This window comes from Malaclemys terrapin, chromosome 2, assembly GCF_027887155.1.
Source record: "Malaclemys terrapin pileata isolate rMalTer1 chromosome 2, rMalTer1.hap1, whole genome shotgun sequence".
NCBI classification, from domain to species: domain Eukaryota; kingdom Metazoa; phylum Chordata; order Testudines; family Emydidae; genus Malaclemys; species Malaclemys terrapin.
The window spans coordinates 134,104,320-134,129,122 of record NC_071506.1 but is presented as its reverse complement, the minus strand read 5'-3'; the positions used below and the strand labels follow the sequence as shown (position 1 = coordinate 134,129,122).

Genomic DNA, 24,803 nt, shown 5'->3' with positions numbered 1-24,803 from the left:
ACATTTTGGCGAAAATAGAAATTATTCTGATCCAAGAGTCTACATGGGGGTTATAGCACTTGCTATGCAAAAACATCGACTGCACCTATGACGAGCTGCACCTCCATTATGTAAGCTCTTTTATGAAATGGCATCCAATCACGTCTGCCAACCACATGACATCTCAAGATTGTCTCCAACCTACCCTCGGTCTTCCACAGTTGCGTCTTTTAAATGAATGTAAGTTTTGGGAAAAATGCCCTAAAAGAGAGAGAAAGGGAAATCATGTTGTAATATTTGATACATCATTCAGCAACAAGGAGGGGAAAAATAGAAGAATGTGATCAGCTGAGCTCCAGGGCACAGGTCAAATAAACTTTTCCAAAATTCAATACAATAAAAAACAACTCTAGTACAATATATGTTGAGATCAGTGCGTCTTCTTTTATGTTGGTATTATGTCAGCTCTAATATAAACTTAATAAATCCCAGGAAAAACAAATTGGCAATAATAATAATACAGTACTGTGCACTTATAGACAATTTTATCTGTTGCTTTCAAATGGCTTTACAGAGATGGGTAAAATGGAGGGAGGGAGGCGTTAAGTCACTTGCTCAAGGTCATATAGCAACTCAGTGGCAGAGGCTGCAACAGAATTCTGGATTCTGGTGTTGTCTCCCTTAAGGTAAATCCTTTTTAGTGCTATATATAGAAGGAAGAACCCCTTAGAATCAGCTCCTGTGACAGTTTTATATATAGATTAATAATAACGGAGTGTTTTCCCTGGTATAGTAAAACAGATTAATAATAATACACACTTTGGACTTCCAAAGCACCTTTCATTCCAGGATCTCAAAGTGCTTTACAAGCATTAATTAAGCCTCAGGACACTCTGGCCACGCAGGCATTATCCCCATTTTACAGATTGGAAAAACTGACACACCAAGAGGCTAAGACCAAAAAGTTCAAGAGTATCCACTAATTTTTACGACCCTCAGTTTTTGGCTGCCCAAACTCAAAAGCCCACAGCTCCTGCTGGACTTCCATGAGATCTGAGGGTGCTCAGTACTTCTGTAGAAAAGCCCCTTAGAAGTCTCGAACTGGGCACCCAAAAGCAGAAGCTCCCAAAATTAGGAGACACTTCTAAAAAAACTCTGCCTAGGTGGGCTGCTCATGGTCATGCAGTGAGCCTGCAGCCAAGCTGGGAACAGAACCTAGGAATCCTGCCTTCCTTTTCTGTGCTCTAGCCCTGCCTTTGCAGGCCCTAAATAAAGAAAACATAGAACCTAGAGGGCTAAATGATGACTGAAAGACGTTTCCCATTTATGAGATACTAACTGTATGCTAAGCTAAATTGTTTATGTCTAAACTGCAAGCAAATGTGTGATTGTAGCCTGAGTAGGCATATCTGTGTTAGCTTTAATCTAGATAGCATAGGTTACAAACACAGAGTACGGTAGACCTGGAGGCATTGATAAACAGTGCCTAAAGTTACCACTGTTCTCATAAGTCAAGAGAAATCAGAAGAGGATCATATGGAAAAGAACAGGATTCCATAGCCAGAGGCTCCACTAAATTCCACTAAAAACATAATAAATGAATCTACGTTCCAGTGATGTTTCACTGTGTGATTAAAGGGCTTGTCTACACTGGCACTTTACAGCGCTGCAACTTTCTCGCTCAGGGGTGTGAAAAAACATACACCCGCACCCCCGAGCGCAGCAAGTTTCAGCGCTGTAAAGCACCAGTGTAGACAGTGCACCAGCGCTGGTAGCTATGCCCCTCGTGGAGATGGGTTTTTTAGAGCACTGCACCACGACCACACAAGCCATGTTAAAGCGCTTTAATGTTGCCAGTATAGACTAGCCCTAATTCAACACCAAGGAAATGAGAGTCCAGTTAAACTCCACCCTAAATGTGGCATCTGGTTACAGAATCAACATATAAAAACCCCACTGTTGACATGATGGGACTTTGCTAACAAAGCCCATTTAAAGACAATAAAGCCAACTGCAAGAGTCAATTACACACGCCTTTTCTTACACATGGATGTTTCAGTGAGAGAAAGTTAACTCCATGTTGCAGAGCATTGGGTTTTTATCATGAGTCTCACAACATTTGATGATTTCCTTAAAGCCCCAGCTGCAGGAAGAGATTGCATGAGAACCCTAACTTTCATTAAAAAAAAAAAAAGTTTCTAGCCCTTGTGGTTGTGAAGAAAAGCGTGAAAATGTGAAGCAAGTCACCCTAAAGACTCACAAACCAGAAGACAAAGAAAAAGAACCACTTTCTTTTTTTTTTTTTAATTCATGATTTTTAAACCGATCCCATGTTTTTTTGTATGCATGATGCTGGCAATACTGCTAATTTCATCATAATGCAACTGGGGCCTGAGCTCTGAGGTGGCACTGAGCTTTTTCTCTCTGCGATACTTAGCTGGCTGCCTTTTGCTCCCATCAGTCTAACTGATCACCAGATGTGGGGTCCAGAAGGAATTTTCCCCCAGATCAGCAGTGACCAGGGGTTGGGGGGGAGGAGTTAACGTTCCTCTGCAGCCTGTGAATGCAGGTCACTTGCCAGGATAGCTGGGTCTATCTAACTTAATTATTCCCCTGCCATTGCATGGGCCTCCGGCACCGATACACCTTGGTCCTCCTATTCTCTGCCTGTGGCACATAACAGCCTTGTCTCCTGTGGGTTGTCATCCTTTGGTCTCATTTCAGTTTTGCTGGGTTTAGCGTGCAGGTGCCAGGTGGTGTGGCTGACCTCTGATAGGCCTGGTGGTCCCTTCTGGCCTTAAACTCTATGATTCTACATAACATATATTCGGCATAGGCTTCATCCTGCTAGCTGCTGACCATTCCCACCTCCATGGGCCTAGCTCTCTGGACAATAAATACCAAATGTTCCACGGGAACTGGATTTTTTTGAACAATCTTTCATGAAGCATATAAAATGAAAACTGCAGCTGAATTTTTGATTTACCTCCCATTTCCACTTAGCTCAGCTTCTGTTTTCTCAACAGCAGCCCGGCTGGTTTCATAAAAATGTCAGGATTCACCCGCCCCCTATATATCCCTCTCAGATCAATAATCGTCTGCAGAGTTGCTCTTTGCTTCTTCAATTTGCAGCCCAACCAAATTTTATCCTCACGCCAAATAACAAGGCCTGGTAATAAATGACATCTAAATTTCCATTAAAATAGTGCTTTCACATGGTCTTCTCCAGAAAGCTCGAATCAAAAGGAAAAGCAGAGCAGTTTAAAAGGGTTTCAGATATGCTGATGAATGGCTGTCCAAAGATAAATACAATCCAGAGCAATTTGCTTTGGCTCCAGTCTTTTTCCCCCTTCCGACTGCAGGGGGAGTTTGTTCCTGAAAGGTGTGAGGATTTGCAATACTGGCTGAAGTCAGTGGGGGGGGGGGAGGGAGGGGAACTGCTCACCACTTTGCAGAATGAAGCCCAGGATGGGCTGTCAGCATCAAAGGCCCTCTCCCACCACGGTAACCAAATGCAAAGGTCACGGTGCTGGGATTCTCATAGGAAACCATGTTCTAGTGAGGTTTCCAACACTAGTTTTGCAAGGTCAAGGTGTTTGGATAATGTCCAGAGATACATGGATGCTTATTTGAACTCTGAACCCTGAACCTTTTGAGGGTAACCCATTATCATAGACAGTCACTGTTAGAAGGCAGGTACAGGACTCAGTGACTAAACAGTGGGCTTGCTATATAAGGGCATACTTAAAAGTTGATTCTCCCAGTTCAAGCAGTATTCCCTATGCTTAAAATGAGAAGTACTGGTAGGACCAGTGATACTTACAGAACTGCAATAAACTTTTCAAATGCATCCACAGTATATTCTGCCAAGTTAATGATTCTCAAACATTTGGCTCATAGCTATTCGCTTTTATTGCTAGAGAAAAGGATATCCCAATCAGGAGGTATGCATTGTACTAAGGTAGAAATGACCACAGGAATACAGGGCATTACAGCGCTGGATACGGCCTGGCAAAATGTAACAAAAATATCTATTATTGAAAAATATAATGTTGTACCTTTTTCAATTTATTCCTGAGGGTGTATCCTCTGTACCAACCTGCCAAGGAACAACAGAAATACCATGACTCTTCACATACAGGAATTAAACATGCAAAGCTATTAGCAACACACATTGTTCTTACCAAATATAATCCATGAGCCAAATCCTGTTGGCTTTGCTCACTTCAGATGTCCCATTGACGCCAATGGTACCACCAGTGAGAACAAGGCCAGTGGAATGGGCCTTAAAATAAGGCTGAACTTGAAAGAAGAGTGGCTTTTCCTACTAAGAAATGACACAGTGGGCCTGCTCCTTTAGCTGGAACTGTGCTTCAGCAGCTGCAGTACTTATTATGTCTATTATGGTAGCAATTGAGATTGGGGCCCCTTTGTGCTAGGGGCTGTACATAAATGTAGCAAAAAAGATTCCTTGCCCCACAGAGCTGACAGTCTAAAGAGACAAGACAGACAAAGGGATAGAGAACACAAGTATTATGCCCATTTTATAGATCGGGAACAGTCATAGAAAGATAAAATGACATCCCCAAGATCACATAGGAAGTCTGTGGCAGAGCTGGAAATTGAATCTTTTGACGCCATGGCCTTAACCCTAACACCATCCTTCTTCTTTCATGGGTGTTAACCCAATTCTCTATGTAGATGATGCTTGAGTCTTATGTTTACACATTCCTTTCCCTGGTGTCCATGAACCAATGTGAAATCCTTCTGTGAAGGAAGGCTGAAAGAGAAATTAGTAAAGGGTCTTTACTTTTATGAGAGAAGGGAAAAAACCACCAACAAATTATTTGTCCTAGATAGAGATATTATTCCAATTTACTGCCTTTGTGACAAGTTCCATGGAAGTATCAGTTTCAGAGTAATAGCTGTGGTTCTTGCAGACCAGAAGTCTGTCACTTTTAGAAGAACATTTCTTCCCTCTTTAGAACTTGGGGTTCAGCCAACATTTTAATTTCAAGGTGACTGGAAGGCAAGTGTATGAATGAATGAGTGTATTTTGTCCTGCTGCTCTCAAGTGAGCCTTACTTAGCAAGTGGGAAATTTAAATCACTGCAGAGGAAGGACAGTCTTGTGGTTAAGATATTGGCCTGAGACTCAGGAGATCTGCGTTCTATTCCCAGCTCGAACACAGATGTCTTGGGCAAATCATTTCACACTGTGTGCCTGTTTCCCAACTGGAAAGACTAGTACTTTTTGTCTCCCACCCTTTGTCTTGTCCATTTATGGTGATCGCCAGGAGATAATGTAATAAAAACAACAACAACAGTGTCCTTACAAGTACAGAACTGGGTTTATTTTAAACATTGACCTGCAAACATTGTCTCCAGCTTCACATTTCTGCAATATGATGGGCAAATTTGCATTTTTCTTAATGCTACTTTACCCCTAAAATAACTATTCCAAAGGTCAAAAGATTCTGTTTCCTCAGCTCTCATCTTAACTAACTTTCTGGCACACAGCTCTTTGGTATTTTGATTTGTTTTGGTTGTTGCTTGCATTGACATTTAAAAGTTACGCACAAATGTTGCTATCGTTTCTTAGGGGAGCTGGAGTGGTATTTATTATCTACAGGGCATGAGTGGTGCTCAGAGGCATCAGGGCAGACAAAGTCATTGCCTCATGGAGCTTACACTCCGATATACATACAGATAACCCAGCCAGCAAAGAAATCAACAAGAGGGTAGGGGATTAGTAGGTGACAAAACAAAGGGAAGAGGGTTGAAAAGCATTTGTGGAACCATTTTTATACTTGGCAGAGATAGGTCCCAGCCAAAATCCTGGATGTGCTCACCCTGCCCCCACCCCCAAACTTTAGAGAAGTCCAGATTTTGCAAGTCTGGCCCATTTCTCTAGTAGTTATAAGATCAATCAAGTTTGGTTACAAAATCCTCTGTATTCCAGAAACTCTGGGGCGTGTGGGGCAAGGTACCACTCCTTTCACTGGATAAAAACAGGATTATACATTAAGCATGGTCCAATGGATAAAGTACTGGATTGGGAATGAGGAGATTTAGATTCTATTCTTAGCTTCATCAATAATTAACTGAACAGCCTAGTATGAGCTATTTATGGCCTGAGCCAAAGCCCAATGAACTCAATGAGACTCTTTCCAGCAATTCCAGTTTGCTCTGGCTCAAGTCCTTAACCCTTCCATGTCTCAGTTTCCCCATATGTAAAATGAACATAGTGATATTAAGCCACCTTTCTAAAGCACTTTGAAATCATGGAATGAAAGGGCAGTGTTACATATAATTATTACATAAAGTGATATTCCAGCACTTCTTCATGCTCTCCACTCATCCTTGAAACCAATGCATCCTCTGAGCTTTTCAGAATTCTGTTCTAACTTTCAGTAACATTACTCAAAAGACCAGGTGGGTGAGGTAATATCTTATTGGACCAACTTCTGTTGGTGAGAGCGCCAAGCTTTTGAGCCACACAGAGCTCTTCTTCGGGCCTGGGAAAGGAACTCCCAGCATCACAGCAAAATGCCAGGTGTGTCTAATATCCTGGGATCAACATGGCTAGTGACACTGCATAAAATAACTTTATTCATCATTTGCAGTGAACACGTGCTCATGGCAATGGTCATTTTAGCTGTTTCTTTTTTTTTTTTTTCCAAATACAAGTCTAGAAGCTTCAGACAAATGGTAGAGTAGTTAAGAGTTTCCCTCAAGTTTATTCCCTTTGCAAGGATGACAGCGGATAAATTTTAGGATGAAAGGGAGGATTTTCATGCCAGAACTAAAGGGAAAGGAGAGAACATCAGTCTCGCTCTCTCTCTCTCTCTCTCATACACACACTTTCTCTGTCCAGACATTTGTTATTCATTTGGATAGTTGTATCTGACTAAGATAAAAATACTTTTATATACAGAAAGTGCCTTTTCTCCCAAAAGCTCATAAAGGACCCTATAATAAAATGAGATATATTGGACTCATGTCACCCACCACTGAAATGCAGCCACCCCTGGGGTGCGAAAGGGCAGCTGTTAAATAGCACACAGCAATACCATGTAACAGTTTATGACAGAAGCCGAAAAGGATAAGGGCATCCCTGTTGAAAATGCCACTGGAAAATTTAAGGAGGTAGAATGTTGAAATTTGCAGGATACAGGGGTTAACCGCCTGACTCTTACAAAAAGTGCCATGAGATTTTTTTTTCTTTTACCTCTCATCTAAAAGCTTATTTGTTTGTTGCTGTAAGTTTAGGTTTATTTGTGTAACAGTAGCACTTAAGAGATCCTAAACAGGACGGGAACTCAGTTGTGCTATGCATATACAGACATTGCCCCAAAGAGCTTACAAACTACACAAGCGAAGCAGACAAAGTGGTGGTGGTGGGGGGGGGGGGCAGAAATGTACTATGCCCATTTTGCAGAGGGGGAACTGAAGCCCACAGAGTAAGTGGCTCACCCAAGGTTACACAGAGACACTGGGGCAGTGTTGGGAACAGAACCCAGAACTCCTCCGTCCCTGTTCACTTCTTTATCCACAAGACCATCCTTTCTTTTCACTGCAGTGCAACACACAGTGAGCCACTGCACTGCAGTGAGAAGGAGATTCCTTCATTCACCTGTGGCAATCAAAGCAACGTCTGAGACAGAAGCAGACAGTGCAATATAATTTGCACCTGTATGAGGCTTCCTTGACCAGCTCTCCAAAGCTGAGCACTCTTTCCCCTTCCATCCCTGTTTTTGCCATTTTCCACAGCTGGTAAAAGTTACAGGCTAGAAAAAGAGATTCCAAACAGGACTGGAATTTGCACCCCCTTAGGACAGATTCCCAGAGCTAAAGTGAAATCTCACTCTGAGGAAGTCTGCAAAAGTTCTACAGGCACGGTTCACCCAGGGGGCAGCGTTAGGATGCACATGCAAAGCAGTGTCTTTTTATTGCTATTTGGTGGATTATGCAATGTAAAGCACATTTCCCCAATTACAAACATCTACTGGCCAACATTTGGCAAACAACAGGCTGGGTTTTGCCTGGTCTTGTTATCGGGGGAGCAGGTTGTTCAACAAAAAGAGCACGCACACTTGTGCAGCCAGATCACCCAGACGGAACAATGAAGAAAAATCTTATTTCACGATTTACAATGGAGTGCCAAATCCGAGACCCCCAGACTGTCTAAGATGCACATTTCAAAAATGGCAGCACGTGTGTTTCCTTTAAACGGGAGGAAAATTCTAAGGAGACTGGTTCTGACCAGATGTTTCATGTTTAATGAATAAACCATCCTGTGCTAAATCCTGCTTACAGGCAGAGCAAGGCACGACAGAAGGTCTTTAAGGTTTGTCTCAGCGTAGGCAACGAAGCAACCACTGGCAACGATTTAGACATCATCTATGCAGAGGATCTGCCCTGACTGCAGCCAATTGTGTAGCTTCACCAAGGCAAACCTCTAGTATAGACGACCCAAGGTGCTATAAGCCAGAGTTTGCATTATTTCAGTTTCAATAAATAGTGTCCTGCCTACATTAGGGGATTGTGTAACCCACTGGTAAGGGTGCATTGCAGGTCCCCCTCTGTGCTGATCCAGTCTATTACAGCTCCTGCCCAGACAGTCTGGGCCCCTTAGCTCAAGCTGTAGCAGCTCATGCCGTACTATCAGCTCTCGAGATCCCTGGTTCAAATCCCAGTATATCAGCCAAGATAGTGACCATCACTTTTGCACTGGTGTGCTACCCTGGTGCCGGTGACTGGACAAAACCCCCACCATGGACAAGGCCACAACTAGGGTGACCAGATGTTAAGGGGAAAATATCAGGACCGCCGGAGAGGGGGAGCGTTTTTTTTTTTTACACTCACCCGTCCGGGAGTTCAGCGGCAATTTGACGTAGAGCCCTTTGGCTGTATTTCAGCGGTGGGTAATAAACCTTGCCGCCAAGACAGAAGCACCCACTGCCGAAGACTGTCCGCGACTGAAGGACTCTCTGCTGAATTGCCGCCGAAGACCAGGAAACAAAATATCGGGACTAATGGCGTCCCCACCATACTCTGGTTGGGACGTGGGACAAACTCCTCAAAATAGGGACAGTCCCAATTTTATTGGGACGTCTGGTCACCCCAGCCACAACGTAGCCCAGCAATCTGAGATGGTATTTGTGACGGGTTGGATCACAGAAACCCCCTTGGGAGCTGCCACCCGATGTGCAAAGACTACCCCTGCTTCTGTTTTCCCTGCCAGCTCAGGACTCCAGCACCCTGTCTTGCTGAGCCGGACACTCCCGTCTGGCTCCAGACAGGGTCTGAATCTCCTGTCCGAAAGCTGCAAGTTTACCTGAAAACAGCTCACAGTAGCGTGCTTGTCTTTAGCACTCAGATGCCCAACTCCCAATGGGGTCTAAACCCAGATAAATCCGTTTTACCCTGCATAAAGCTTATGCAGGGCAAACTCATAAATTGTTCGCCCTCTATAACACTGATAGATATGCACAGTTGTTTGCTCCCCCAGGTATTAATACATACTCTGAGTAAATTACTAAATAAAAAGTGATTTTATTAAATACAGACAGTAGGATTTAAGTGGTTCAAAGTAGTAACAGACAGAACAAAGTAAGTCACCAAGCAAAATAAAATAAAATGCGCAAATCTATGCCTAATCAAACTAAATACAGATAATCTCACCCTCAGAGATGTTTCAGTAAGTTTTTCTCAGACTGGACACCTTCCAGGCCTGGGCACAATTCTTTCCCCTGGTACAGCTCTTGTTGCAGCTCAGGTGGTAGCTAGGGGATTCTTCATGATGGCTTCTCTCCTTCTCTGTTCTCTTCCCCCCTTTATATATCTTTTGCATAAGGCGGGAACTCTTTGTCTCTCTGGGTTTCCACCCCCCTCACTGGAAAAGCACCAGGTTAAAGATGGATTCCAGTTCAGGTGACATGATCACATGTCACTGCAAGACTTCATTACTCACTTGCCAGCACACACATATACAGGAAGACTCACAGGTAAATACAGCCATCTGCAGACAATGGGAGTCATCAAGATTCCAAACCATCATTAATGGTCCACACTTTACACAATATGCTCTAATAAATTTGTTAGTCTCTAAGGTGCCACAAGTACTCCTGTTCTTCTTTTTACAATTACAATAGGCCCTCAGAGTTACATTTTATATTTCTAGTTTTAGATACAAGAGTGGTACATTTATACAAATCAGATGATCACATTCAGTAGATTATAAGCTTTGGAATGATACCTTACAAGAGACCTTTTGCATGAGGCATATCCCAGTTACTTACATTCACTTATTACCGTATTTTCTCTAAAACTATCTCAGTTACATTATATTGACTTATTATCAAGTTTTTTATAAAACCATATAGACTGCGCAACGTCACACCCTCCTCCTGAACTTACTGCCAGAGACTTGGACACTGACCATGGCGGAGGCAGTATACCTAAAATTCGTTTTTGGGCTCCCCTATGGGGCAGACACTCCTGTGTCCCCCAAAAGGGAAAGAGACCCTGACCCAGCTGTAGGCTCACAGCTTCCAGCTATGAGGGACCTTTCGCTGGCCAGCAAAATCCCCCCCCTTTCACTCAGGTTGGGTTTGCTTCCAGCTAGAGTCCTTGGGGTTTGTTCCCACCGCAGCAGTCACCAGGACCCCAACTTCCAGCTCCAGGATACATGTCTCTGTGCACCTCTTCCACTCCATTACAGCCAGGTCATGCTTCTGGGTCTTAATTGCTTTGTCTCTTAAGTCCAGGCTGGTGGGCAGCCTTTTCTTTTTCCAGGTCAGGCTTTCCCCAGGCAAATTGTACATCAATTTCCATTTGTCTTCCCTTGAGACCATCACTTGATGAGCTGGGATACCACAGAGAACACCCTTCTGCCAGAACAGGCACCCCTCCACTCCTGTCTTGCTAAATTAGACACCCCAGTCAGCTTCAGCACAGACAGAGGTTGGGCCACACCCATCTGCAGTTCACTGAAACTGAGATGCACTCAGCTCAGGGGCTTCTTAGTTAACAGAGACATTCCCAGCGCCCATTGTTCCGTCTTTCTGGGCAATTTGCAACTTGTGTAGTTTTAGCTTCTTTTGATCTTCATTCTTACTTATTTTGCTTCCTTTTCTGTCCCTACTTCCCTTTCCCGAAATAAGCAAACAGAAAATAACAAACCAGTAACCACTTTGTCTGTTCTCCAGCCACCACACTTAAAACTCACTTAAAATCACTACCAGTATCTCAAAGCAATCAGCTGTGCACAGATCCTGCTCGACTACGCCACTGTGACGGGTTGGATCACAGAAACCCCCTTGGGAGCTGCCACCCGATGTGCCAAGACTACCCCTGCTTCTGTTTTCCCTGCCAGCTCAGGACTCCAGCACCCTGTCTTGCTGAGCCAGACACTCCCATCTGGTTCCAGACACAGACCCAGGGTCTGAATCACTTGTCCCAAAGCTGCAAGTTTACCTGAAAACAGCTCGCAGTAGCGTGCTTGTCTTTAGCACTCAGATGCCCAACTCCCAATGGGGTCTAAACCCAGATAAATCCGTTTTACCCTGCATAAAGCTTATGCAGGGCAAACTCATAAATTGTTCGCCCTCTATAACACTGATAGAGAGATATGCACAGTTGTTTGCTCCCCCAGGTATTAATACATACTCTGAGTAAATTACTAAATAAAAAGTGATTTTATTAAATACAGACAGTAGGATTTAAGTGGTTCAAAGTAGTAACAGACAGAACAAAGTAAGTCACCAAGCAAAATAAAATAAAATGCGCAAATCTATGCCTAATCAAACTAAATACAGATAATCTCACCCTCAGAGATGTTTCAGTAAGTTTTTCTCAGACTGGACACCTTCCAGGCCTGGGCACAATTCTTTCCCCTGGTACAGCTCTTGTTGCAGCTCAGGTGGTAGCTAGGGGATTCTTCATGATGGCTTCTCTCCTTCTCTGTTCTCTTCCCCCCTTTATATATCTTTTGCATAAGGCGGGAACTCTTTGTCTCTCTGGGTTTCCACCCCCCCTCACTGGAAAAGCACCAGGTTAAAGATGGATTCCAGTTCAGGTGACATGATCACATGTCACTGCAAGACTTCATTACTCACTTGCCAGCACACACATATACAGGAAGACTCACAGGTAAATACAGCCATCTGCAGACAATGGGAGTCATCAAGATTCCAAACCATCATTAATGGTCCACACTTTACACAATTACAATAGGCCCTCAGAGTTACATTTTATATTTCTAGTTTTAGATACAAGAGTGGTACATTTATACAAATCAGATGATCACATTCAGTAGATTATAAGCTTTGGAATGATACCTTACAAGAGACCTTTTGCATGAGGCATATCCCAGTTACTTACATTCACTTATTACCGTATTTTCTCTAAAACTATCTCAGTTACATTATATTGACTTATTATCAAGTTTTTTATAAAACCATATAGACTGCACAACGTCACAGTATTACTCTGACCTTGCAGCTGGATTCTACCACTGTAGGAAAAGGAAACCCTTCACAATACCCAGTCTGGCTCACTATGGCCATAATTGGGACTTCTAAATCGTTATTTCCTACACCCATTTAGTAAAGGGGAAAAGGACACAAACCACAACGCTGGACTACAAGGACCTCATCCGAAGGTCAGTGACATCAACAGGGGACTTTCCATCAACTGCAATGGACTTTGGCTCCTGGATTCAGCGTTTCCAAGGCCAGAAAGGACTGCTGTGATCATCTAGCCTGACCTCTTGCGTAGGACAGGCCACAGAACTTCCTCACAATAACTCCTAGACCATGTATTTAGAAGAGCATCCAATCTGGATTTAAAAAATAATGCAGGATCCACCATGACTCTTGGTACATTGTTCCAAAGAAAGACACCCATCCAGAATAGCTGATAGCCTGTTGACTGGGGAAACCACATAGGACTCTGCCTAATTCAGAGCAGGGAGTTAAAGCAGGCTTTCCTGCATCCGAGGTAAGTGCCCAAACCACCGGGCTATTTTAGGGTCCTACAAGCAGATCCTAAAGGCACGAATAGCACTAAACAAGTAGAGGTAGGCCAGGGATTTTGCTTTACCATCCAGACAGGGGGCTGGGATTAGCTTGGGTTTATGCCAACTTCCAGGGGAGTCCTACCTACAATTTAACACTGCCCTCTCCCACAGGAAAATGCCGAGGGAGGGAAATCACACTATAACTACTTTCCCTTAGGCAGGCCTGCGAGAGAAATTCCAGGCCCCAGGGCCAGGGCCATCCCTGGTGAGGACGAGGCCCAGGGCAGAAGTGACGAATCTGTCACTTCAGGGACAGCCCATGCCAGCCCGTGGGATCCCCCAAAGCGCGGGGCCCGGAGCAGTCTCATGCTCCTAGGCGCCCTGCGGCCCACCTGGGCGATTTAATAGGGCCCGGGCTCCCAGTTGTTGCCACTACCAAAGCACCCGGGCCCCTGGGCAATTGCCCCCTTTCTCCCCCGCATCGGTGGGCCTGACCTTAGGTTTTACCTATCACTCTAGTACCCTGACCTTCCTTTAGGGTCAATTGTCCCTTGAGGCAATTCCCAGTGCAGAGAATTTTACAGAGAATTGGTATCTCCCAGCTAGAGATTCTGGCCCATTTATGAGTTTCCATCCTTTTTTTTTTTTTTAAATTACTGGCAATAACTTGTCTCTTATGGGTGAAATTCACCCCAGGGCAGACATCCCTCACAATGCCTTAAACACCATATAGCCTTCTCAAGCAGAGTTTAATAAGTAGGGCCTTATTGTATAGGCCCTCTGCACAGGGCGAATAGCACCTAGGCCCTCTGGTCTGAGATAATCACCCTCTAGATCATTTCATAGCTCCCTGTCTTTTCATGGGCCTGCTCCAATCTAGACTCGCTTAGCTCGGTCAGTGTTATGACTTGGGAGCTCTCCCGCCAGCTGAGATTAAGATAACATTTATTGTTATACAAAGAAGCCAAGTGCAGGCTTCAACCTTTCTGTCTCACAGCTGAAGAACAAATTGTGCATTTCAGCTCTTTCTGACGGAGCGAAGCCAGATGCACAGAGAATACAAAGAGCTCTCAAACTCCGGTTGCCCAATACATCAAGACTCCTTCACTGCACACGGAGGAGGAGAGAATACAGCCCCGCTCCAATCCCTTAAACTAGGAGCGGGGGGAACCAACATTAGGAGCAAATATGAGGCCTGTTTCTAGATGTGAGAAGGAGGAGAAAAACATCTGCAGGTAAAATTGCCCTGTGTACGTCCTGGTAACTCAGTATAAGTGCTCCCCAGGGCTGGCTGGAAAACAAGAATTCCATTTCATGAAAAATGCCAGGGTTTCAACATTTGTCTCCATTCCGAAGCGGAGCAAAACGAAGATTTTTTTCAAAAACAAAAAAAACCAAAAAAAAATAATAATAATAATTTTTGTGCGTGCAAAAAAACAGGATCCAGGGACTCGAACTTGAGTGTCCCAAATCCCTGGTGAATGCCATGACGAGCAGCCTGCAGAGACTGTCTCGGACTCTCTCTCAATCTCGTGTTGGAGCTGTTCCACTTTGTATAAATAATTCAATATTCACTGGGCCAGAAAAAGAAACTGACTCTAGTCTAGGGGTAAGGCCCTCAACTGGGATGTGGGAAAGCCAGGTTCATGTCACTCCTCTGCATGATTCAGAGCAACCCCTCAGATGGAAACTGGAGGTGTAACTAATATGCCCCAGAGAAAAAACTTTATAGGGCAGAGCTTCCTTTCTGGGGAAGCCATCATCCTGAGAAAACAGAACTTGAGACTTGTGCACCTATATAAAGCTGGTGATTTTCAGACCAAAAAAAAAAAGGCCTCTGTTAAGCTGGAGTTCAGCTTGTACAGATGCAGCATTAACACAGGAGGAATAAAGACATTTCTTGCAGGAACACTGCTGTTCTCAAAAGAACAACCCCCACACATCTGGAAACCAGGACACACAAAGCTGAGGTCACGAGAGAAAGGAAACACAGACCTGCAAGAGTGTCCACAGCAAAAGACAAAAGAAAATTTGGAGTTTCTATGCTGAAACCTCTTTTTTGGGGGGGCAGAGGGGAGCTGAAGGCAGGAAGAGGTACCCACATCTGTAAGAGAATTCCCCAAGGAGCCACCTGCACCCCTCTTTTTTTTTTGGAACCTTTATAATTCACAAATGCCTTGCCTGATTTCCCTCCATCTTTCCAATAAAATTATTATTTGTGTTCCTGTAGCACCCAGCAGCACCAGTCATGGATCAGGATCCCGTTGTGCAAGGCACTGTACAAACACAGAATGAAAAGCCCTATCGCAAAGAACTTGCAATCCACTCTCAGTTTAAATTCCTGATTGTGCAGTTTCAGCCAGACGGCAGACAACATGAGGACTAATTTACTCTATTTGACAATGTCTCTGTTAACAGCTGGCTAAGGAGGAAACTGAACAACCATGTAAAATTGCTATTTTTTGTAAGTTCAGGATACACCCAGCTTCACAAAAAAAGGCTGTTTTTAGCTTTAAGCCTCTCTCCTCTTTGCAAAATTGGCTCGTATGTTGGCTCTATTGCTTATTAAACTATTTTTTACAAACACACTCCTCCATTACCACACACATCACTGTTAACATACACATCAGCAGTATAATCTGCTTTGACATGTAAGATCAGGGTGGCTGGCTGTCTCCAGTGTCAAGGTCAAAGAGAAGTGGAAAGAGACCAACTCACTAACAGCAAATTGCTAAGCAAGCAACTTGTCCTGCTCAATGGAGATACCAAAGTGGGGGGAGTTGTACATGTCCCCGCCCGCAATAGATGCAGTTTGCGGAAGTCTGATGACAATTTATATTCATGAAAGGCCTTTTTGGCTTTTGGAGAGAACAGAGATATCATGAAATGGAGATATGGGTAAGTGTACTCTTTACAGGACATAGCTGGCTCTATTCTGTTCCCAGCAGAATATTAGACAGCCCTGTTTAACAGCTAAGTATTATAAGATCTAAGTATTAATTTTCATTTGCACTGTTTTTTAAAGCAGTTTTTAATAGCTAGTGATGTGCTGTACAGAACATCCTTGTATTTAAAAGGGACAAATACCCAGCAAATATTGCATAACAACACAAGGAGCTCAGATGCTATGGTGATAGGAGTCATAAAATAACCCTCAGGAGCGGTTCTCAACCGATTTACCATTGTGGGCTGCATATGCAGCTCTCTTGTGCGGTGTGGATGCAGCCCACGTAATATATAGACTACCTGTATGGCCCTGAGGATGTCACATGGGCCGCAGCTGTGTGCTGATTGGGCTGCAAGTGGCTCCATAAAGTGCCACATATATTCTGGGATTCTGGAAACTCTTCTTCCTCAAGATGTCTCAGTTCAGTTTACAAATCGAAAAAATGGTGATTTTTTCTAACTGGCAGATCTGAAAAGAGCACCTTGGGTCTGAAAATCCATGACATCATCCCATTGATAAGAAAGATCCTGTGACTGGAACTAAGGGCTTGTCTACACAGGACGTTACTCGAGCGGCAAGCCAGGGTATGAATTTACAGTGCACTTGGTTGCCATTCAGTAATGTCCCATGTAGATAAGGCCTGAGTTTGTTGATGTCTGAGGCAGAACAGAATCCAGCTTGCATTCATATTCACTAGCTCTCCGGGATCCGAATGTGTAAAATTCTTTCAATGTGTCAATATGGCGGGCAGATGTAACTCAGAGAGAGACAGGGAAACAAGATTTGGAGTAAGAAAGCGCCATTATTACACAGGAACTTTCTCAAACATCACCACACATTACACACAAAGACATTTAAGTTAGAGAAATATGTAGCACATGAAGATTGCTCACATGCCAAAACGAGTAATACGCCTTGTATTTCATGAGTTGAGAATAACTTCAACTCCTTCAAAACTAGAGACAAGCCTGCGACAAGCTTCTTCAGATTGGAAAAGTCTGGATGCAAACTTCAAAACTGTCCCATCTTTTTAATGGGCCAAACACCACCAGACTTTGACTGGAAGTTTGGATCTGGATCCAAGTTTTGTATCCTACTAGAGCTGGTCAGAAAGTGGTAAATACTTTCCACAAAATTTCAGAAGCAACAAAACAAAACAAAATCATTTCTCCTAAACTTTTCATTGAAATGTTCTAGTTTTGGGGGATATAATTTTAAAAAACTTGTTTCAGATATTTAAACTTTTATCAAATAGAAAGGTGGTGGTCTGGGACTTACCTTCATACATCTCCAAAATGTGAACCGTATCACCAACCTGCAAGGAGAGCTCCACATCTTGGACAGCCTCGTAATTGTAGATTGCTAGAAGTGGGGGAGAGAGATGAAAAAATATAATCATGTGGGAAGTGAAGTGGAGCAAGAGAGCATGAAGATAAGCAGATGTTGCAATCTGATGTCTTGCAACTGGCCAAACCTTTTGGAAGAGCACTGCAAATGATTTTACTGACTAGTAGCTATTCGGAGCGTAACAGACTGGGAATGTGCATGTCACATCTCCCTCCTGCAGCAGGTCCACTCAAGAATAAGAACATACTAACTTCTTAGCAGCTACCTGGAGTGGCAGAGCTCTGTGCTGTGATGCTAAAGGTCCTGCGTTCAAACCCTGCTAATGACCCAAGCAGGGGCAGTAGTGTAGCTGGGGGGTGCAGGGGAAGCAGCCGCTTCCCCTCAGCAAATTTTCCAAAAGCGGCACCTTAGTTAGGGGTTACCATGGCGCCAGCGGGCGGGGCCCACGCTCCGCTCTGAAGCTTGGCCTGCCGGGCCGGCGCTGGGCTCCTGCAGGCAAGGGGGGGGGCAGCACAGCTGGAGGAGCCATGGGGAGGGGGCAGCACGGCCGGAGGAGCCATGGGGGGATGGAATGGCTGGAGGAGCGGAGCTATGGGGGGGGTTGCGGGGGCGGCACGGCACGCAGGGCCGGCTCCAGGATTTTGGCCGCCCCAAGCAGCCAATTAAAAATTTTAAAAAGTCGCGATCGCGATCTGCGGCAGCAATTCGGCGGGAGGGCTTTCGCTCTGAGCGGGAGTGAGGGACCATCCACCAAAGTGCCGCCGAATAGCTGGACGTGCCGGCCGTCTCTGGAACAGCCGCCCCAAGAACCTGCTTGCCAGGCTGGTGCCTGGAGCCCGCCCTGACGGCATGGCCGGAGGAGCCGGGGGCGGGGGGGCGCGCGGGTGGCCTCCGGCGAGGAAGGGGAAGGAGACAGGTGAATGGAGCTGGCTCGGACCCGCCAGGAGCTGCGTTCCCGGCCAGCCGTGAGGGGTCAGAATCCCGAGCAGAGCTGGGCCCTGTAACCTTGATCCAGGCTCTAATCCCCTCTGTTCTCTGCACACACATGGAGCTGGAACTGGGAGGGGGCTGCTGCACCCCAGGCTTGAAGGGGGGGTGCAGCATGGCCGCACCACGGCCGGAGGAGCCATGGAGGGGGCCGTAGGGGCAGCACGGCCGGAGGAGCCATGGGAGGGGGGTGCGGAGCAGCCAGAGGAGGAGCCAAGGGGGCGTGGCCAGAGGAGGAGCCAAGGGGGGGCACCTTTTTAATGTTTGTTCCCCCTGCTCTTAGAACCTGGCTACGCCACTGAGCAGGGGAAGGGAAATCGTTACACAAGTATTGTTCCTGGACCAATTATACGACAAATGCCCTTATTTACTAACCCTTCAGAAAGCGGGTGGGAGAGCAAGTTTGTCAAGCACACGCAAGACGAAGATTTTCCATTTCAGGGGCAATTCTAATGCTCCATATTTGTTGCCTGGGCCTGCTACCGCAGAGCGTGGCTGCTACCCAGTGATCCAGCACATCTCTGGCATGAGTGAGTGTTGCTGGTGTCTGAGTAGGGAACATGTTAACAAGCAAGCTTGTGATTCACCATGAGCTACATCTCTAACTAAAGCAATGCCAATGCAAATACTGTAAAAAGCAACAGAGGGTCCTGTGGCACCTTTGAGACTAACAGAAGTACTTCTGTTAGTCTCAAAGGTGCCACAGGACCCTCTGTTGCTTTTTACAGATTCAGACTAACACAGCTACCCCTCTGATACTCAATGCAAATACTGTCACTGAGTTTCAATGGGAACAGGATCAGACCCCAAGCCGGCAGTCCCTACACTAGTCTTGCTCAGCAACCTTCTAGAGTTAGCACTGTACCTGGGAAAAGCTGTCATGATGGGCACTGAGGCCTTGTCTAGACTAGAAAGTTGCACTATTGTAACTTGAATTGGCTTTTAATTGCACAAATAGCCTTTTACATCATTTTAAACTACACTGGTTTAAATTCACAGCTTAAGTTACACAAGTGCAGCTTTCTCATTTGTCTAAGACTTTAAACTCAGAGCAGCAAAGGCATATTTAGATTTCAGTTGTCTCTTGGCTAGCTACTCCCAGGAATTGCAGAGGTGAAGTACAGAAGCAGTGGGAGGGAAGTACACTGCATTTTCAAGGAGGGACATTAACCTGGCAAATGTTACCAGCTGACTCTAGCAAAGTGGCTCCTACTTCAGAGGGTTTGCATGCGAAGGGCGCCCTTTGAACATAATTAAAAAAAAAAAATCTTCAATTGCTGCATCAGGAAATTCACAACATCAAATGCCTATCGTTTCCGTCAGGGCGAAGTATATTACTTCCTGGCTTGGAGCCAATATAAACAAATGACTACGGCTTACCACACCGGAAATTATATCACACACTAACTTTCTTTAAAATACTGTAGAGCTATAAATAATGCAGCAATGAGTGGGCAGGTTATGTGAATTTCCTGCAGTTCCTAAAATAGGCATTTGTTCATAAACACTTATTTTCTTATGCTGCTTTGTTAGTGTTGATCAATACTGGGCCACACTCACACCAGGTGTAACGCCAATGAATGCATTATTGGGGGAGATTTTCAACTGACTAAGGTTCCCCCCCCGCAAAGAATCATAGATACAAAGGACAGAAGGGACCACTGTGATCATCCAGTCTGATCTCCTGGATAGGGCTGCCAACTTTCCAATCACACAAAACCAAACACCCTAGCCCTGCCCCTTCCCTGAGGCCCCATCCCCACTCACTACATTCCCCCTCCTTGAGTGGCTTGCTCTCCCCCACCCTCACTCACTTTCACTGGGCTGGGGCAGGGTGTTGGGGTGCGGGAGGGGGTTACGGCTCTAAATGGGGGTGCAGGCTCTGGGGCAGGGCCAGAAACGTGGGGTTCAGGATGTGGGAGGGGGGACCAAGTACTTCTGAAAGTTTTCATAAAAGTACCGTGTACTATTCTGACTAAAGGAACTGCCTGCAGTCATGCTGTCCATTGCAGGAAATCTGCCAGATCACTAAAGCTAGGAAGGATTGGGCCAGGCCATTACTTGGATGGACAGCTCCAAAACACCCCAAGGTGCAGCAGGAAGTGGTGCGGATGATTCAGGTGAATAGAATTCTTGCCCATTAGTCACTTCTGAACAGAGATCCCAGTAGGCAGTGCTAGGGCGCACAGGGCTACTGGAGGTGCCATTCTTCAGATGTGATGTAAAATCAAACAGTCTGCGCTCGTTAATAATCCCATAGCACTTTCACAAAATTAGAAGATTAAACCCGGGCATCCTGGCCAAATTCTAACTTGCCTAATTATATTCTACCAACTGAAATTCCTCCTGTGGTTTAATTGGATGCTACTCCGCTCTCTGTCTTAAAACACTGTTTAATGATGTGTAATGTTCCACCTCAAAGGTGGCTGCTTTTCAGTGAAGGGGGTGAAGTGATTGCTACATATAGCTTTTAAGTACTTTGGGCTTCTGTGAAACTAAAAAGCACAATATAAATGCAAGTCACCATTTCTCCCTAAGAAACTGCTTTAGCTTCCAACAAAAACAGTCAGAGACGTTGAGCGTGTAACAGAGGTGGGCGGGCTCTACACAATCCTCCTTTTTAAGATTTGGTTTAAATTAAATTTCATCATTAAAGAGCATACCGGGGGGGGGAGGGGGGAGGTGGCAGGGAGAGGACAGCAAGACTCCTCCCCTACAGGGGGAATGTTTCAGACCCCCCCCCAGGTAACGGCCTTGAGCAGAAAAAACATACTTCCACCACTATTCACCAAAGATAGGCAAGATATACAGTGTCTTGCTTTGCTCGATTGAATTAAACAAGAGCACAGAGTCACTGTGTATAAAATCTCCTACCCAACTCTTATGTGCAAAGTTATGAAAGACAAATTGCTGGCATATTTTCCCTGGGAGCTTTACTGTTTGCAACTGGGGCGTCTTATTCCTTGGAGCCAGCTGCATCCAAGACAGCTTAAATAGCTGTAGATGGCCTGTTTGGACTTTTTATTGTGTGTGTTTAAACTGACCTTTAGGGGGCTTAAAAGAAAAAGTAATCTGCACCCACCAAATAAACATGTTCCTGGCATGAAGACATACAAATCCTTCATGTACAACTTAAAAGTGCATCAACTTTTGCCCCCCAAACTGCAGTAATATTTGAAGTTAAATTTGTCTTTTTTTATAAGTAAGCCTCAGTTGCATTCTTTCCTCTATGGAACTTGGAAGCTTAGAAGAGCTGTTCTTTTCCTTTGTTTTCTCTAATGAAAATGGTTGTGCAAAACTAACCTTGAAGTCTAGAAAATTTAATCTGAGTTGAGAGAGACAGAAGGAAAAGTATTAGCCATTACAGAGAGAGAGAAATTGGGCTTGTTCTAATAATCGCATCTTTTGAGCATAATTATTAGCAATGCATCACTTTGTTTCATTTACATGAGAATAAGGAGGTCACCAGATTTGATTAACAGCAGGTAAATTTAAGACAATATGTTTTCAGCAATGTGTAGCCAGCCTGGGGAATTCATTAACAGGGCAGGTCAAAGGGGCAAACACTGCATCTGGATTTAAGAGGACAATGAATAATTTTATGACCAACAGCAGCAACTGTAGTTATAAAGACTAAGATAAAGGGAGATGAATCTCATGCTTCAGGGCAAAAGCTGATTCCTTGCAGGCATCAGGAAGGAATTCTATTTCCCACAAACACAGCATTGCACAACTGGCAGAGGCAGTATGTGCAGAGATTAGGGGTTGCTTTCTTCTGAAGCATCATACACTGATCATCCCTGGAGACAGGATACATGAGTTATCCTTGTAGTCGAAGGAGATAGCCAGTATTTATCCAGGGCTCTCCAAAGTATCCAGGCCCTGAATTGTAGCCACAAATGAGCGGGAAGTCAGTGTAGTCTACCAGGAGTGCACACAACTTGGCAAGGGCGGGTACATGGTGGTGGTACAACTGGGCAGGGATGGTATATTTGAGATGAGGAGCGGGTCTGGTTTTACTCATACGCTCCATCGTGTGTGTGGGCCACAAGATGAAACATAGTACATTCCTGATCTCCGAAGCACCAGCCAGTGGGACTTGAAAGATCAGGTATCACCAGCGCCACACATGCAGCAGAAAACCCAAAGAAGAACACAGACACACAAACCCAAAACCCACAAGACCTCACTTTGTACCAGACTCTGTCCAAGAGGTCTGGAGAAGACTTAATTTGCCACACTAACACCACAACCATTTGCAAATCACTGGGCCTGTCCTTGCTTCCACTAAAATCAACTGGAACTTTGTCTTTGCTTTCAACGAAAGCAGGATCAGGATCATTGTGTCAGTTCTATATATGCCATATCAACAATATTCATTTATCAAAAAGGTGACAATCCAGTCAATGGCAAGGCCACATATTAACGGGCTTTGCATCAATGAGTGGTATGTGCCTAGACAAGTAAATACTTTGTATTTATATAGGTTTCAGAGTAGCAGCCGTGTTAGTCTGTATCCGCAAAAAGAACAGGAGTACTTGTGGCACCTTAGAGACTAACAAATTTATTAGAGCATAAGCTTTCATGGACTACAGCCCACTTCTTCGGATGCATATAGTGCCTTTCACATGAGAATCTCAACACACTTTACAAAGGTGGGTGTTATTCTCTCTTCTACAGATGGGGAAATTGAGCCAGGGCAGTTGAAGGACATGGACAATTGATCTGTAGCAGAGCTGCAGAAGAAAACCAGGACTCCTAACTCATGGTCCTGTTTTAACCATTAAACCAACAACAATGCCTCTCACCCACAGTGGATAAAATGTTCTTAAAGCAACTAAATTTAGCCAAAGCATCTGGCAATAAGATTTATGGAGGCACAAACTTTCACGTATCCTTCTGTGTATAATCCAAAACAGAACAAAACAGCCTCGTTACCCAATAATTTGATTAAGCATGTTTAAACTGTAGATTACTTGGCTGCAAAATGCAACTACTGCAGGGTCCATTATCTCTCATTTAGGTCAAAATATCCAGCCCTTCCCTCCTGCCCCCTTCAAGAGAACATGATAACAGCTTCCAAACAACACACCCCGCTTCTCAGAAGGCGTTTCTATCCTAACCACTATCTCATAGGAGAAGGCAGAGCTTTGCTTTCTCTGAACAAAGAATCACATTCAGTGCCTTTGCACTGAGCAGCCCTAGTCTCATTACATCTTTCAACCGAAGAGTCATGAACTATTGTCTGGAAAGAGAACTACGTGCTTTATGCTGCAGTGACCATGTAGCTAGAGTTGGCATTTGCATTGGGGAGACCCGTTTGGAGAGCGCTTGGTATGCTGCCTGTTGCCAAGATGGAGCCAAAAAACAGTGGCTTCATTTAAAGAAATAAGGAACTGCCCAAGGAGCCCATTCTTAATAGGGACAAGGCCTTTTTGATGTTTGGAGGGAAATCTTTTGAAATTGCCCAGACAAGAGTTGTGTGTCAGATTTTTTTTAACATTGTGGTTTGGGATCATGGAACAAACACATCAGCTGGGTTTTTATCCTAAAATGATCAGCCATGAAATAGTTAATAATACTGACGTTCAAGGCCCCAGTTCAGCAAAGTAGTTCAGCATTTGCTTAACTTTAAGCAAGTGGTTCCATTGACTTGAACTGGACTACTCACATACTTAAACACTTCGCCCAACTGCCACCATTACGTTTCAGAGTAAACAAACTGCCGAGCTAAAGGAAACAGTTTACACCAGTCTCAGACCTATTGTTTCAAGTTAGCTTTAGACTCAGAAAAACATTGCACGTGTTACACTTGCATCACATTTGGAAGGTTTTCTTCACAATTTTATGGACCAAAACAACAACAAATTCTAGATTTTGAAGCAAGGGGCGAGTCTGTGGCAAATTCTACACCTGCAGAATCAGGGAGTACACCTGGCCTTACATAACAGCATCTGTTCAGAAACCAAGAACTCAGGACCTGATCCAGAGCCCACTGATGCTAATGGGAGCCTTTCCATTGATTTCAATGAACTATAATCAGGCCCTCTGAGGTGGGCAGCTGAGTTGACTCAAAACTGATTATGCAGGAAAAAGTAATATAGTCTCCATCTTTCCATGTCTAAAATATTCATGCTCGTCATCGTTCCTCTCAATTATTTATTGCCAAGTGTTTATTTGCATTACCATAGTGCCTAGGATCCTTAGTCGTGGACCAGGACCCTATTGTGCCAGGCGCTGTACAAACACAGAACAAAAAGACAGTCCCTGTTAATGCTATGGTTGCTTATTGAAAACAATGGGTCAGATTTTGATCTCACTTACATTGATATTAAGCTGGAGTAACGCCGCTGACTTTGCTGGAGTCTACATATTTACTTTGATGTCAATGGGAGCAGAGTGTGGACCATGAGGTGTAATGCTGCTATTACTGGACACCCCAAAGCTCATGTGGCTTTCACCAGTTTATGTGACATTTCTGAACACAGTTACTACGTGCACAGTTAGCACTATGATCAAA

General features: G+C 44.4%; 1 protein-coding gene across 2 annotated transcripts in view; it reads right to left on the bottom strand.

The window, feature by feature from the left end:
* DOCK5 (dedicator of cytokinesis 5) overlaps positions 1–24,803 on the bottom strand; it is a 133,725-nt gene that overhangs the window by 85,398 nt on the left and 23,524 nt on the right. For both annotated transcript variants that reach the window (XM_054017363.1, XM_054017364.1), the window contains exons 2-4: positions 17,228–17,311; positions 4,038–4,078; positions 185–240 (exon numbers count right to left, since the gene is read on the bottom strand). In XM_054017363.1, coding sequence (XP_053873338.1) covers positions 185–240; positions 4,038–4,078; positions 17,228–17,311 — 181 coding nt within the window. The remainder of the gene's footprint in view (positions 1–184; positions 241–4,037; positions 4,079–17,227; positions 17,312–24,803) is intronic.